Here is a 14,262-nt window from a genome sequence, read left to right as displayed (position 1 = left end):
AAAGTTTCAAAGATCAAAGTGAATCCGAGGGGGAATCTGTGGGCAACAGGTAAGAAGAATTACACTTTACATATACACATATGTATTCTTCTTAAAATGTACTTTTAACTGTTTACATTGCTATTGTATGTTTTGCTCAATAAGGACATTTCATGGGCAAGAAAAGTGTTATGGATAGTTCCTTTCTGGAGTCCGCCTTTGATGATGTGAATGTTCCCACTGAAGTCAGAGCTGTTAGTCCTCTGCACAGAGCGGAAGACCTGCAGGCACTGCTCATCCACATCCTGAAAACTGCCCAACAAACACAACAGAAACAAGCACTGGACATGTTAGTTTTATTATTATTATTATCATTATTATTATTATTATGCCATCCACTGTACAACTGAATATATTTCTCTGTTCATTTAGAGGAGGAGGGGATCCTGCTTGAGGAACATTTCTACCAGCAGTTGTTAAACCATCAGTGTTTATGAAATCCTGCCGATGAAGAGGAAAAATAAGCTCTAATATGTTTTCTTTTTTTTTACGCAATATGTTATATTGTAAATAACAGTGTGATGCCATTCTGCACTGCTTTATTCTTGTATCCATTTATTTGAACATAATATTTATGTGTCCTCTGTCAATAAACTAGTACTGAAAGTCAGACCAGTTGACACACTTTTTTTTGATGATTTTCACTTTTCTGAAATATTCTGTTTATCATTTGATTAAAATAGCAAATAATCTAATGGAAGTATGTGTTGTATTTTTTTTTATCATAGCATTTTCACACAATACTAAAAATATGAACTTACTGATATGGAACAAAACGAACCAGGAAGTCAGCTTTGTGGCGCCTCCTGTTGGTCGTCTTAATACGGTTTTACTTATTGTATCCGGGTGAAGGCGGCGACATGCTTTCCATCGCATCTCAGGCTAGTTTCTTCGATAACACTCAGCAGCCATGCCTCTGATAGTGATGTGTGGTTACCCTTGTAGTGGTAAAACACGACGGGCAGAAGAGCTGAAGGTGTATTTTGAGCGGAGCACAGAGCGAAAGGTTCATGTTGTGGGAGATGGAGCTCTGGGCGTTGAGAAAAACAGTGTTTACGCAGGCAAGTTAAAGCTAGTCACGTCTAATTTCATGTAGTTATTATCTGTATGTAGCACGAGTTTTTTGTGAATACTGTGCTGTTGGAAGCTACTTTTACATACTACTACTTTTGCATATTTTTTTTTTTTTTTATAATTCATGTAATATCTGGGTGGCCAGCCTCGCCGTGAACCGAGGCTAACTTACTCAAGGAAGTGACGTGAACCAGCTCGTTGAAAAGATCATTTGTTATTAAAATAGATTTGTTCCTGGACCTTTGTTAGATGTGCCGCCCACTGAAAAATTATAGGCTGCAAATTAAAGCGAGTTTTTGCATTCGCGTTGTGTTTATCGGGGGGGAATTGGGCAGCATTAAATTAATGGTATTTTGAATGGAGTTTGGCGTGCAAGTGTCTGCATCACTGGGCTATGATGAAGACTCCACCAATTAGACTGTATCATCTCCCAGGATTATAGTCGATATTCTCTCTATTTTTCTGACATGTACCATATCAGAAACAGTGTCTTACAATAGTACAGTCTGAAGCATGACATTAGTCAAATAGCTGTTGAAGATATTGTCATCCTCCTAAAATAGTGATATAACATGTGGTTCCAGTGATTATTGTCTTACTTTCTCGCCTGACATAAGCAGTTTCTAATTTTTCGCTTCCAATTAAAGTTAATTGTGTTATTCATGATATTTCCATAAAGTACTATAACAGTCTCAGTGACGAGGCTAGTTGTTTAATGAAAAAACAATCATTTTTGCTGAACAGTGGCTTTTTGAAAGAGGATTTCTTCAGAGTAACCTTGGACTTGGACCTGACACACTTTAGCAGTAACTTAATCTTGCTGGATTTATTGCAGATTCCCAAAAGGAAAAAAACGTCAGAGCAGCTCTGAAAGCTGAAGTGGAGAGGTGGGTTTCATCAGGTCTAGATAGTAGATCCATCACTGCTGTTCTGTTGTCTCTGCCCCTTTAACATTTATTTGTTTGTTGTTCAGAAAAGTCAACAAGGAAGACATTGTAATTTTGGACTCATTAAATTACATAAAAGGTAAATAATATTATTAACAATGTGCCGTGCAGATTTTCTATTGAAACATTGCCACTTGTCTGTGCCTTTCCCTTTTTAATATTGAATTCTTGCAGGCTACCGCTATGAACTGTTCTGTCTCATCAAACATGCACAGACACCACACTGCATGGTAAGGGTTATAGATAACTGACTCTATGATTACAGGTTACAATTTAGTATCTGAATAAAAATATTATTAATACATTAATCCCTCAAGTCAAAATCTCTGTGCTTTTTTTTTTTTATGAAGGTCTACTGTTTGACATCCGATGAACAGAGCTCTTTGTGGAATACCAGCAGAGATGCTGCTGAGCAGTACACTCAGGACATGTGAGTGAGAAGCCTCTGCACACACAGTATAGGTGCATATTAATCTGTGATAAGACCGACTTGGGGTTGAAGAATATTGTTATGCCTTCATTATATTTGTTTTAGTAATTTGCCTTGTGTCCATTTTGTCTTCTGTAGCTTTGGCGCATTAGTTCTAAGGTTTGAAGCTCCAGACTCCAGAAACCGATGGGACAGTCCTCTCTTCACCATCCTGAAAGATGACACGCTTCCATTTGAAGCCATTTCTGATGCACTTTTTAAAAGAAAAGCACCCCGACCTAACCAGTCAACTCAGAGTGTAAGGGACATACACAAGCTTTCATGTTTTTTAACACACATACGGTATTCACTACATGTAGATGTATCCTGCCATGCTATCCTTTTATAATAGGTCCTTTTGTGTTTCTCCGCAGCAACCACTGTCATCAGCAAACTTCTTGTACGAGTTGGACAAGATCACACAAGATGCGTTAATGGTATGTTTTTGTCAGATATTTTGGATTATTTGTTCATTTGCCAGTCACCTCAGTTTTTTTCTCTTGATATATTTTTTTTCCTGGTGGCAGTATGGACTGAAAAATACTTGGTTTAATGGCAGGTTCAACTGCACAAGAGTGCAAACATTTCACTCCATGTAGTTTTCAGTGCATAGGTAATGCAGGTATTTACTTGTTCCATGATAGGAAGCCTTTTAGGTTGTAGACATGGCAATCTTTTCAATGTCCCCCATCCATATGACATAAAATTAAAGAATTAAAAGCATTATTTTTGGTCCTAAAGTTGCATTGCAGTGCTCCCTCTACACATGGCTGACCTCAGGATTACTTGACTTCTGCCATTGACATTATCCTGTTGTGTAAATACCTTTGCTCCTGTTATTATATCTACTGACATGTCTGCTAATTGCTGCTAGCCAATAAGGAATTACCTGCTATGTTCCCTTGATGTACTATTGATTCCTGTCACCTGTTATTGGCCTGAAATAGTATGTTCTTTGTTGCATTTTGTTCCGTACTGAAGTCTACATGGACAGTAATGTTTTCATTCTAGCACTATTTTTGCACAAATTCCCTTGAACTCCCTACAGTACAAAGCACCTGGGGGGTTGTGTTTGTCAGTAGGAACATTACCCTCTGTTTGTTATGTGTTTGATAAAGATCATTTTAAAATTTCAGGCAATTTTTAATGCCCAGAAGACAAGTGTTCCTGGGGATCTCATTTCAGTTCCAGGAGCTACAGAAAAGATATCCTTTTTAAACAAAATTTGCACGTCATTACATTACATTATTAAAAACTCAATTTTCCTTTCATATTCAACCTGTTTTCATGTTTCCAGCCCTGTGTGATGTCACAAATCCATGGGGTCGTAATCTGTCACAGCTAATGACTGTTTGAAATTCCTGTTGCCTCTGTTACTTTCTGGTGTCTCATCTGTATCATCTACCTCCTAAGGGAAGTCATATTACCTCACCAGTGGGAGGCAAAGTGCTCTATATCAAATGCCTTGTTAGAAAGGGGAAGGTTGATGAATGCATGTCCATCAAAGGACTTCAGTGATAGGTAGAGCAACCAATCACTGTTAAAGGTCTTTCCAGTAATAACATAGTGTGGGATATGTATGGTGGCGAGAAACCAAATTACGTAGATTAGTGGATTTTTATTGGCAGCTGCAGTGTGTCAGCCTTTCTCAGAAGCAAACACTTTGATTTTCTCCTTTTGAAGGTGTTCCAAGCAGAAACTAACTTAAAAGTACATCCAGTTCTGCACTGGTCAACCTTCAATGATAGGTGCATGCTTTGAATTTGAAATAATGTCCGTAACATTCAGCACTTTGTGTGTGTTGTGTCATTGTGTTGTCTTCCTTAAAGACTGAGATGTGGTACCTGTGACCTTCACATACTTTGGTCAGTTATTTAATGTAGGAAGGAAAAGTTTCTGTCTTCCTGTGAGAACAGCGTGTTCGCTGACAAACTTGTTCTCAAATGTCCTTAACCTGATGTTAAACATCGAGCTCACCAGGAGCATCAACATGGCAGAGCTGCGGAAACTACGGCGCCAGTTCATCAGCTACACCAAGATGCATCCAACAGAGAACACAGGACAAATTTCCAACATGTTTGTGCAGTATTTAAATAAGAGCCTTCACTGAAATTATCTAGCATTGGCTTCTTTTTTATTTTTTGTGACAAATAAATGTATTTAAATATGAATTGCCTGGTTGTGTGTTATTGGCCATTTTAGATTCATTTACAAACATTTATGGTTGGATATACCAAAAGTAACGCATTTAATAAATGTCCTAATCAGAGCAAAAATGTAAATCAACTGACAAAATATAGTCATATACAGTACTTGAACATTATATACAAATTAATTTCTAGACAGAACAGCAGCAAAGGCAGACTGAGAACCCAGTTTACTAAAGCCAGAAGAAGAAACCATAAAAACAGATTTGATTAAAAAAAAACTAATCAAAAGATCCAAATAACCCTGTGTCCAAAGCTTTTAGCCACATCTTACAGTGTTCCTGTTCAGTTGTCATGAGGATGAAATACCAGATAAGTGTGTTAAGAATTTGTTGTCAAACCTTTAAGCGCTACATAAGGCAAAGTTGTGACATTTAATACCATTCCAGGCCTCCATGTGCATTTTTATAATCCCCATGCCTCTCTTTTTTGCTGTGTCATTTTCTGTAATGAATTCTACATTCATGTCAGTCCAGAGCACCTTGTTCAATCCAAACTGAGTATTTCCCCATGTACGGGTTAGCCTTAATTCCAAGCCTGACCAGCCTGACAAACAGTACTTAGATTTCTTGTCCAAATGCTCCTTATTCTGTTTGGCGTTTGTAAGGGAAATCTTGCTGAGCAAAGCTCTTTCAAAGATTTTGTATTATGTAAGAAGATTATGAGAAAAGGTAGAACTGGAAGTCATTTGCAGGAATTAGTATTTGGTGTGCCAGCAACTAATTACCGTTGGTTACTTCACTGGAATGACTCGAATGATGTGTGATTATGCACCTATGACATGCATAGAGAAATAATGTTTTGAATGTGTCAACTTCTATATAACCGATGCGCCATATATCACAGAAACAATATCAATAGAAACATCAAGCCAAAACATAATTTTATTGAATGAATAGCCATCAAAATACACTTTTAATTGACTTTTATATTGTATTTTTTAACAGCAAGGAGGCAGCAAGTGCTACAAAATTAAAGACACAACGGTAAATAAAGATAGAAAAATAACAGAAATTGATTTGAGAAATTCTGACAATAACTTACAAAAAACACTAAACATGCAGTTTGTACAGAATTGCTTTCAGTTATCAGCTTCTCATAGTTTTTTCTTCAGAGGGACAGCAGTGCCAAAGATTATGTCCCAGTGACTGAAGAAAGGAGCGTAGTTACTGCTCGGCTTCTGGTGGTGCATATCATGAGCTGGTGCACCACCCAGCAGACCAAAAGGCACCAGATGGTTGAGGGTCCATGGCAAGTCATAGCCTATGTGGTCCTCCACAGACATCCAGATACTGAAAACTGTCATGCACCATGTGGTCAGTGGGTGACACTTTAAAAGAATAGGGTCCTGGTTGCTCCAGAGTCCCACAGTCATCAGTTCTGGGATGCTGAGCTGCTCAGTCGACCACGAGAAAGGTGCCATGTATTCATGGTGGATTGCATGGATCCACCGGTAAAGCTGTGGATGCTTGTGATGTATGAAATGCCAAATAAAGTACTGAGTGTCAAAGAGGAGAAGTGAAGCCAGTCCATCAATGAATACCTCATACAGAGAAGGAGCCTCCTGTGGCAATGTTGGTGCTGGCAATATGAACATGCCAATTATTACAGCAGGCAGAACAAAGAAGATGTGGTTATACAATGCTGTACAGAAGCTCTTTGCCATCATGCCCACTGTTGGCTGCCTGTCTGGTTGGATCTTGTACTGATACAATAAAGGTGCTTTTTCTCCCAAAAGATCCAGTACAGCAAAAGGTACACTGAAGACAAAATAGCTGGAAAAAGCAAGGAGCACTGGGAAAAAAGGAGATGAAATAAGAGGCAGGTGGTGAAGAAGCAAATAATCCCAGAGAGGCTGAAGCAGACGATCTGAGGCCCTGGAGGGAAGAAGCTGCAGAGGCAGCTCACTGATGTTCAACATCTTGCTGTGGTACAATGAAAGCTGCTGCTGCTGCTGCTGCAAGTCTCATGATCAAGACAAAGTTCTGCCTTTATATAGTGGAGTTCAACAGAATGGGCTTTGCTCCCCACTCAGAACAGACCAGCAGCTTTTTTTTTTCTCAGCAGCTCAATATCCATAAACAGACCTTCACAAGAAGATTAACAAAAGCACTCAAGAAAATACATTAGACGCAACATATTGATAAGCTCAAGACTCATTTTTATCAGCCAGTACAGGGTCAAACATTTTAATCCATGGAAAGAAGGAAAGAGCAAAAACATTATTGTAAAGGTTAAATATGTCACCTCTTCTCCAATATTTCCAGCTCTCTAATCTGAGTAGCATAAATGATTATTATTTTGTGCTAAAGAAATTTCTCATTCTCTTAAAATTAAAAAAAAGTGCTGATTCAACTGCTCACATGGCATGCAAAAGGTGACAAAGGTACAAAGTCCCCCAACTTAATCCATGATAAACTCTGAGACTTTATTAGATCAAAATATTAACACTTATACTGAATAATCATAACAACATGATTTATTGGGGAAATAGAAAATTTCATTGAAACCATGGTTCATGTATCATAAATCACAAATTAATGCAATAGTCTTCTCAATAATCTTCTTCACCAGCTACTTCTTTTCACCGGTGGCCTTCCTTGAGACCGTTTTGTTGGTATTGGCATATTTTTGTCGATCATTTCTGAAGAGAAAACAAAAACAAACTCTTAACATTTTAACCACTGATAGAAATGCCAGTGTTATTCAATGAATAACATGTTTCTAATTCTACCATTATGTTTTCTTCGGTAGTGTTAACAATAAACTTGTCCAGATGTACCTGCTCATTTTGACTTTGTTTCTGCATCCCAGTCCTCCCTCCCAGTGGCTGCTGCGTGCCCCTCTCGTCATCATGCTGCCACAGCTGATGCAAGGTTTTCCATTGGCGTACGGCTGGGAAAACAAATATGGTGGGGATTACATTCAGAAAATGTTCCCATTCAGAGTGAAAGCCTAACACCAGCCTTATGCACTCCTGCTTCCAGCTGGAACCAATCTTTGTATTTTTTTTAATGAACAAATTAAGTGGGCCAGTCAAAATCGCTCTCCTCACTCTCCCCCTCTACTGAGAGCTGAGACTCTTTGCCAGTGTTACTTTGAAAGGTGATGTAGGACATTCTCTCTTCAGTAAACTGAGTGCAAGTCAGCCTAGATGACAGTAAGTTTGATGCCTAAAATGTATTATTATTATGTCTATAGCTCACCTGTTCTTTGGCACAGTAGCCACAGATCATCCTGGTGGCGAGTTCCATGGGGTGATCCTGGTGCTCATCGTGGCACACATCACAGGGGTAAGCCCGGCCACAGCAGGGAAACCTAAGAACATGGGTACGAAGCTTTCACCAACTTCACCAGGTACTTCTCAAAGCTCAGATATCGTACACGTGAAATAAAAAAAAGACACCGTGAGGATGATACCTTAGCCAGCGATGGCTCTGTTTGTAATGTTTGCACGTTCCTTTTTCTGGCAGTGGCTTCCCCTTTTGTACCGCAGGGTCCCTCAGTGTCTTATAATTAACAGCACTTGAAGCTAAGAAGAATTATACATTATATGTATAATGCTCTTATTCAAAGGTTTTCATGCATTGTGTTGCTTTTCAAATACGAATGTGAGGTTACAATGGACACTGAGCTCTGACCTGTTTTGCTGGTGCGCGGCTGAATATACAGGAATCTTGTGCTCTCAGCCAGGATACTGAGTTTGCTGTGGCAGTGTTCACAATTAAACTCCTTTGTTTGTCCATAGGAAAGGTTCTGTTGAAAAATGAAAATAAAAAAATATATATAAAAAAGAGAAGAGAAAGTCAGAGCACATCAAGACATATTTCAGTTATTTCACAATATTGACTTTCACACAAATGTGTGCAGTAATGACCAGAACATGTTTCATTACATGCACAGGGCACTCCTGGGAGCAGCTGAGGCAGCCCACAATGAGTTCACAGTCCTGAAGCACGAGATCAGCAGGTGCAGCACTGTTGAGGTCCAGGTATCCCAGGACATCACTGTAATGGTGCAGCATGCAGGGCCTGAACGCAGCATTGATGCTTGCATTGCACTTTTCGCACTGAGCTGAGCAGGCCGTCCTTCCACTGAGTGTCAGGTCTGCAGTTATCTTGCACCTGCAGACAGGACACGTACATCAGAGTCTAGTTTACAACAGAGGATCAGATCTTACGCTAAAAAAAAAAACTTTCATTCTTGATGCAGCTATCTTATTTTTTGTTCTTTTTCCTTACCTATTGCACTGCAGACAAACAGCAATCTTTTGGGCGACTACAGTGGCTGTGTTCTCTCCCAGCCTCAATCCCAGCAGCTTCACCTCTGTGCCTCTGCGGGGATCACTGATCTTAATGTTCTCCACCAGATGACTAGCTTCCTCCTGCTGCTGCTCTTCATCACAGCCTGGATCCACTGGTTTTTCTCCCTCAACTGACTGACTGGCATCCTCATCTGCATCTACAGCAGCAGCAGGGTCAGGAGCAGGATCAGAGGAGTGACCATTCTCTGATTTTTCACACACTGTTGCCTGGAGCTCCTGGTATGGTATAAACTGCAATCCAGCCTTTTCCAAGTCGACGTCTTTTTTCAACTGCAAGAAAATTCAAAATAAAAATGTTATAATTAACATGAAGCAAAATATTTAAAGCATCTACTTACAGCTTAGTAAATTCAAGGGGAAGACTGATTCACAATAATCCGCTATTCACACAGGTTGTAGTCTCACCTGCCTGGCTCCCTCAGTGAACAGTCTCTCCAAACTGCGATCTAGCCAGCGAAGAAAAGGCCGGAAGAGCAACTCTATCTTTCCCAAAAGCTGATTGGTTGCATGCTTTGCCTGAAGCCACTCCAAGGATGCTTGCTGTACATGTCTGCACAGGCAGAAACATTATCAAAATGACTGCAACTGTTGTCATCACCCGTCATTCCAAACATTAAATATTTAAATAAAGTCCAAATGATTTTACCTTGCCATTACTGGTGGCAGATCCTGATCAAATGGTATATCCAAAGTGAAAATCTAAGGAAAATGTATTAAGGTCATGAGGAACGATTTTGTTTGTCAATTACTTTAATATAGAATCCTTAGTAGTTGTCTTTACCTCCTGTGGGTAATTGTCTGGGAAGCTCACCATGATGTCAATTTCTTTCAGATCAAAAGGCTGTGAGAATGCAGAGGGTCAGTATATTACCAGATAATACTGTATTAAATCAAATGGCTGGCTATCTTTCACCTTATATTGGAGTCAGTTGTTTAAAAATCACCAAATGGGAATAGTAGAATACCAAATATAACTTTCCACTCTCTTGCTGTCAAATGAACTAGTTTTAATCACTGCTTTACCCCATTTCTCTTATAGCAAATAGGATTAATTTGATCTCAGTGGTGCAACTTGATACAAATCCAGTGTTTTCCTGTGCTAATTAACAATTACACTGTGAGAGCTGTCCTACTGCTCTAAGAATGGTTGTATTATCAATTGGTGGATAGGTTCAGTATTTATCTCTGAACAACAGCAATACAGTTTCAATTTGATTTATAGAAATAATATGTAGGTGTATCTTTGCTCTGAGCTCATAGGAGAGGAGCGGAGATAGAGGACAATGTTTACCCAGTCTGGATCAGTAGCTTGTACAGTCGCCCTGTAATAAGTAACTTTGCCATCACTTCGTTCCTGAATAATCAGCTGGTCTTTGGGAAATCGCTTCTTCAGCTGCTTGATCTCGGTGTCTCTGAGCTGCTTGTTGAGATCCTCTGTCAGATCACACAGCTTGACCTCCTGGAGGATGCCGGGGCGAGCTACTGGTGGCATCCTCTGGGAGGGTCTTGTTTGATTGCCAGAGACAGGCAGATTGTCCACTGGGGGGAACTGTGGTGGATGCCAGAAGCGACATCTGTCCTCCATGGTGCAGTGGCCTGAGATAAAGTAGCGACAGGGGCGGCGGCCAGGTGCTGGGGCGGCCCTGGAGTTACTGGCAGGAGGAGGTGTAAAATCTGAGCCACTAAGACTCTCAACCGTTTTCCTCTCATGAGCAGCGGCATCATCTCTTACATGTAGGAATTTACATTTCTTCCCAAAACTGCAGTATCTTCCTTTAGAGAAGAACCGGCACACCTGCTGTGTCTGAGGAACTTGCTCCGATTCACCTGTTTTCCCATCCTCATCGCTCTCCATTGTTGTTTACACCTGTATGAATGAATACAGTAACACAGATTATTGAGATGTATCTAATTCTTTTGCCAATTATGTGAACACTGAGGAGCAATGTAGTGTGGAAACAGGCAAGGAACGACCCAAAACTCCTGCCACAAAGCTGGAAGGACGGAGTGGCTCCCCACCTTTTTTTTGGCTGGTGACCCCTTAAAAATAAATTACTGTCTACTTGTGACGCCTCATTACATGTCACGGCCTTGACGCAAACTATACACAACTATATACTATTGGGAGCAGTTCTGACAAGGATATATAAGAACAACAAGCTTAATAAAGAGCTAAACAGCTAAGCTCAGTAAACTAAGCTGTTTATTCAACTTGATAGACTTAACATGCAGTTATCGGGGGGTAATGCTACAGTAATGCTACTTACTTACTGTTGTCCCTTCATTCAAAGCAAAAGGAGTTATAGTTTTAAGATGACATCACCTAAAATATACGCAAGGGTCCGCAAAAAGGGTTATTCCGTGAAATGATAAAACCATAAGTGTTTAAAAGCTTCAAATAGCAATAGAAAGTGTCTTTAACAACCTGTCAGGTGACGGCGCCGCTACGTGTTGTGCGTGAAACAAGGCGCAGAGGTTACACATCATTACGCACGACGCGAAGCGCCGAAGCTGCAGAGGGAACAAGTGCGTCCCTGATGTCTTTTAAGACATCCATGGATGTAACCAGAGCCTGTTATTTTAAGAAATCCTCTAAAACCATATCAGGGTCGGTTTTGACGATTTTTACTTACAGGCCGTGGGAAGGTCCCCCTGTTGTCCCCTGGACCGAAGTTACTGTTTCCGCCCTCTACAGTGTGGGAGGTTCACGGCTCCTTTTTCAGTCTTATAATACATCCATGTTGGAAACTCCGTTAGTATGTTTGTTTTTATTATCATTAAATTAGGTTCGTAAAGAAACTTTAAAACTTTCTACAGACCCTCCCTTGATGCTGTTTGCAGAGCCAGTTCACGATGAAGACTTGCTGCATATGTTTTATACATGAGGTCCAATATCAAACAAAACATACTGCACAGACTTGTGTACAACTCAGGTCAGTGCTTTTTGCATAAACCTGTACTTTACAGTACTTTAGCATAAATGTAAAAGAGCGAGAGCAGTATGTGTCTAAATAGTTCAGCTAGTTAAGTCAACTTTAATCTACTGAACTTATTTTCTCAAATTCAGTCAACTAAACTTAGTTTTACATCTTCAAAATTCATAAAATGACTTTGAACCTAATTAATTCACAAGTTTAAGATAACAAAACAAAACAAAAAAGGATTTACATTAAGCTGTTCTACACCTTTTGGTCATAAGGCCATTAAGACAACAGGAATAATCCCATACAGTCTTTGGATAATCCTTGAAGTACTCAGAATAAATGTAAATTTAAATTCCACAGCAACAGTATTAACTCCATCTCCTGGTGAGGGCCATGTGAGATAACTGAAAAAAATCCAGAACAACAACTAAATGGAACTTGTGGTTAGATAGTTGTCTCAATACTTCCTTCCTCTTTTTCACAGTAAACCTGCAGTAGGCCTGCTGCAGCAGGGGGTCTGTTAAAGTGCTGAGGTGAAAGGTTTCAAAGAAAATGATGAAAAATCAAAGCTGTTGTAACTTTTCATATATTCAAGATTCACTTTATGTACGTAAATATTAATGATTTCGATATTCTCCACTAAATATTGTCCAGACTGTGCACTTGGTTCATATCAAAACAGACCAGCTGGTAACATCTATATGCATCAGTGCATTTGTGCACTGAAATACGCCTGACTTGTATACAGTAGATTATGTATTTTTATATTGTATTGCGATTTATGTGTTCATTTAAAGTGTGACTTGTATTTTGTTTGTGTCTCCCCTTTAGAAAATATTCCTGTCTCCCTTTTAGCACCATGTTCTCTGCTGGTCTGTCTGTCTTTTTAAATGACCAAGTGAACTTTACAAGAATTTCATTGAGCTTGTACTCGTGTAAAATGGCAAATAAAATAACTTTAACTTGAACGTGAACATAGCTCTAACGGAGAGTAAATAAGTAAATAATTTCTCATACTGAACAATTTATCAAGTGGAGAGCTATATGTAACCAGTTACCCAGGGGGTATGAATAATTAATTTCACCCGTCTTTCACCTGATACCACACAGTGAGCAAAGCACAAGCAGACACTCATGGAATAAAGTCTTTACACAGTCGCCGTTTCTTTCTACATTCCTCAGACATTAGGTACAAGATATTGACCTCGTGTTTTCCACTTCAGGATGGAGCTTACAGATACCGGTGCAGGTCTTTGGATAAGATGCTTAGGAAACGACTCATTGCTGCAGCCTCTGTGGGACAGCCTGAGGCTCAACTACAGAGACTATCTGAGATCTCCACTCTTCCCCGTTGTTCTGACTGTGTCTTCCTACTTTGTTTTGTGCCTTCCTTTCCTTGTTTGTGACATAATGGGGGACAAGTGGGCATGGGTCCAGCAATACAAGATCCAACCTAGCCGACGGCCAACAGCCTCTTCGCTGCTGCACTGTGGAGGTGTCACCTTGTACAACCACGTGTTCCTTGTGCTCCCAGCATCAGTGGCCCAGTGGGCATGGAGACCACCTGTGGATCTGCCGGACCAGGCACCGTCCCTGTTGGAGCTGATATTTGGGGTCATAGGCAACCTCCTGCTCTTTGACTCTCAATACTTCATCTGGCACCTGCTCCATCACAGGATCCGCTGGCTGTATGTCACTTTCCATGCCATACATCATAATTACTCGTCTCCCTTTGCTCTCGCCACTCAGTGTCTTGGCGGCTGGGAGCTGGTCACAGTGGGCTTTTGGACCACCCTGAATCCTGTGATCCTGCGATGCCATCTTCTCACCACATGGGCCTTCATGGTGTTGCATGTCTATGTTTCTATAGAGGATCACTGTGGCTATGATTTCCCCTGGTCCACATCACGTCTGATACCATTTGGCATCTACGGAGGGCCCAGCAAACACGATGTGCACCACCAGAAACCCAACACCAACTTTGCACCACACTTCAGCCACTGGGACAAAATATTTGGCACACATGCTGATTTTAGTTTCTCTACCCCAGTAAAATAGAAGGGTGTTAAACCTTTGATAGAAGCTATAGAAAGGCACCTGCGTTTTTAATGTGTTTGTGTGTTTTTCCAAATTATCTAGATATTACAATTTTTCTTTCTTCACAAATGGAGGCATAGTCATGTTTTGTTTTTGTTTTTTTTGAAAAACAACATTGTTAAAATAGGATGTGTTATAGTTTCCTATAGCTTGAGCAAATCTGTTGATCATATCTATATAT

General features: G+C 40.1%; 4 protein-coding genes across 7 annotated transcripts; 2 read left to right on the top strand and 2 right to left on the bottom strand.

Annotated features, from left to right (window-relative positions):
- Positions 1-863: 863 nt before the first annotated feature.
- Positions 864-4,700, top strand: kti12 (KTI12 chromatin associated homolog). The gene is made up of 9 exons (XM_071499326.1): positions 864-1,100; positions 1,949-2,000; positions 2,087-2,139; positions 2,235-2,290; positions 2,411-2,490; positions 2,629-2,788; positions 2,904-2,966; positions 3,666-3,736; positions 4,498-4,700. The coding sequence occupies exons 1-9, from the start codon at positions 950-952 to the stop codon at positions 4,637-4,639; spliced, it is 828 nt and encodes a 275-aa protein (XP_071355427.1). The 5' UTR covers positions 864-949; the 3' UTR covers positions 4,640-4,700.
- Positions 4,701-5,604: 904 nt separating this feature from the next.
- Positions 5,605-6,792, bottom strand: ch25hl1.1 (cholesterol 25-hydroxylase like 1, tandem duplicate 1). Its single transcript, XM_071499339.1, has one exon. It carries the CDS (start codon positions 6,655-6,657, stop codon positions 5,833-5,835), a length of 825 nt encoding a protein of 274 aa, XP_071355440.1. The 5' UTR covers positions 6,658-6,792; the 3' UTR covers positions 5,605-5,832.
- An 84-nt stretch (positions 6,793-6,876) lies between these two features.
- LOC139633510 (uncharacterized) lies at positions 6,877-11,809 on the bottom strand. Of its 4 annotated transcripts, none has more exons than XM_071499213.1 (12): positions 11,694-11,809; positions 10,352-10,927; positions 9,842-9,901; positions 9,707-9,759; positions 9,466-9,610; positions 8,978-9,330; positions 8,632-8,860; positions 8,378-8,492; positions 8,157-8,268; positions 7,943-8,054; positions 7,519-7,631; positions 6,877-7,380 (listed from the first exon to the last, which is right to left on the bottom strand). In XM_071499213.1, the coding sequence occupies exons 2-12, from the start codon at positions 10,913-10,915 to the stop codon at positions 7,311-7,313; spliced, it is 1,926 nt and encodes a 641-aa protein (XP_071355314.1). In that variant the 5' UTR covers positions 10,916-10,927; positions 11,694-11,809; the 3' UTR covers positions 6,877-7,310. The 4 variants fall into 4 exon arrangements, with proteins under 4 accessions (XP_071355314.1, XP_071355306.1, XP_071355330.1 ...); XM_071499205.1 differs by lacking the exon at positions 11,694-11,809 and adding an exon at positions 11,486-11,658; XM_071499229.1 differs by lacking the exon at positions 11,694-11,809 and adding an exon at positions 11,332-11,512.
- On the top strand, positions 11,691-14,155 carry ch25hl1.2 (cholesterol 25-hydroxylase like 1, tandem duplicate 2). Its single transcript, XM_071499316.1, has 2 exons — positions 11,691-11,816; positions 13,208-14,155. The coding sequence occupies exon 2, from the start codon at positions 13,209-13,211 to the stop codon at positions 14,040-14,042; it is 834 nt and encodes a 277-aa protein (XP_071355417.1). The 5' UTR covers positions 11,691-11,816; position 13,208; the 3' UTR covers positions 14,043-14,155.
- The last annotated feature ends 107 nt before the right edge of the window (positions 14,156-14,262 follow it).

This window comes from Trachinotus anak, unplaced genomic scaffold (genome assembly GCF_046630095.1).
Source record: "Trachinotus anak isolate AG129_WGS33_773 ecotype Australia unplaced genomic scaffold, CSIRO_AGI_Tana_v1 ptg000002l, whole genome shotgun sequence".
NCBI classification, from domain to species: Eukaryota; Metazoa; Chordata; class Actinopteri; order Carangiformes; family Carangidae; genus Trachinotus; species Trachinotus anak.
This window is presented reverse-complemented; position numbering and strand designations above follow the sequence as displayed.

What these genes read in the sequence shown, in the direction of transcription:
- kti12 (XM_071499326.1), top strand. Translation starts at nt 950, where the DNA reads ATGCCTCTGATAGTGATGTGTGGTTACCCTTGTAGTGGTAAAACACGA. An exon ending in CACAGACACCACACTGCATG is followed by an intron (nt 2,291 to 2,410) that starts GTAAGGGTTATA and finishes TTTTTTATGAAG; the next exon opens with GTCTACTGTTTGACATCCGA. An exon ending in GAGCAGTACACTCAGGACAT is followed by an intron (nt 2,491 to 2,628) that starts GTGAGTGAGAAG and finishes TGTCTTCTGTAG; the next exon opens with CTTTGGCGCATTAGTTCTAA.
- ch25hl1.1 (XM_071499339.1), bottom strand. Translation starts at nt 6,657, where the DNA reads ATGTTGAACATCAGTGAGCTGCCTCTGCAGCTTCTTCCCTCCAGGGCC.
- LOC139633510 (XM_071499213.1), bottom strand. Translation starts at nt 10,915, where the DNA reads ATGGAGAGCGATGAGGATGGGAAAACAGGTGAATCGGAGCAAGTTCCT. An exon ending in TCACTGAGGGAGCCAGGCAG is followed by an intron (nt 9,331 to 9,465) that starts GTGAGACTACAA and finishes ATTTTCTTGCAG; the next exon opens with TTGAAAAAAGACGTCGACTT. An exon ending in CAGAGCCATCGCTGGCTAAG is followed by an intron (nt 8,055 to 8,156) that starts GTATCATCCTCA and finishes CCATGTTCTTAG; the next exon opens with GTTTCCCTGCTGTGGCCGGG.
- ch25hl1.2 (XM_071499316.1), top strand. Translation starts at nt 13,209, where the DNA reads ATGGAGCTTACAGATACCGGTGCAGGTCTTTGGATAAGATGCTTAGGA.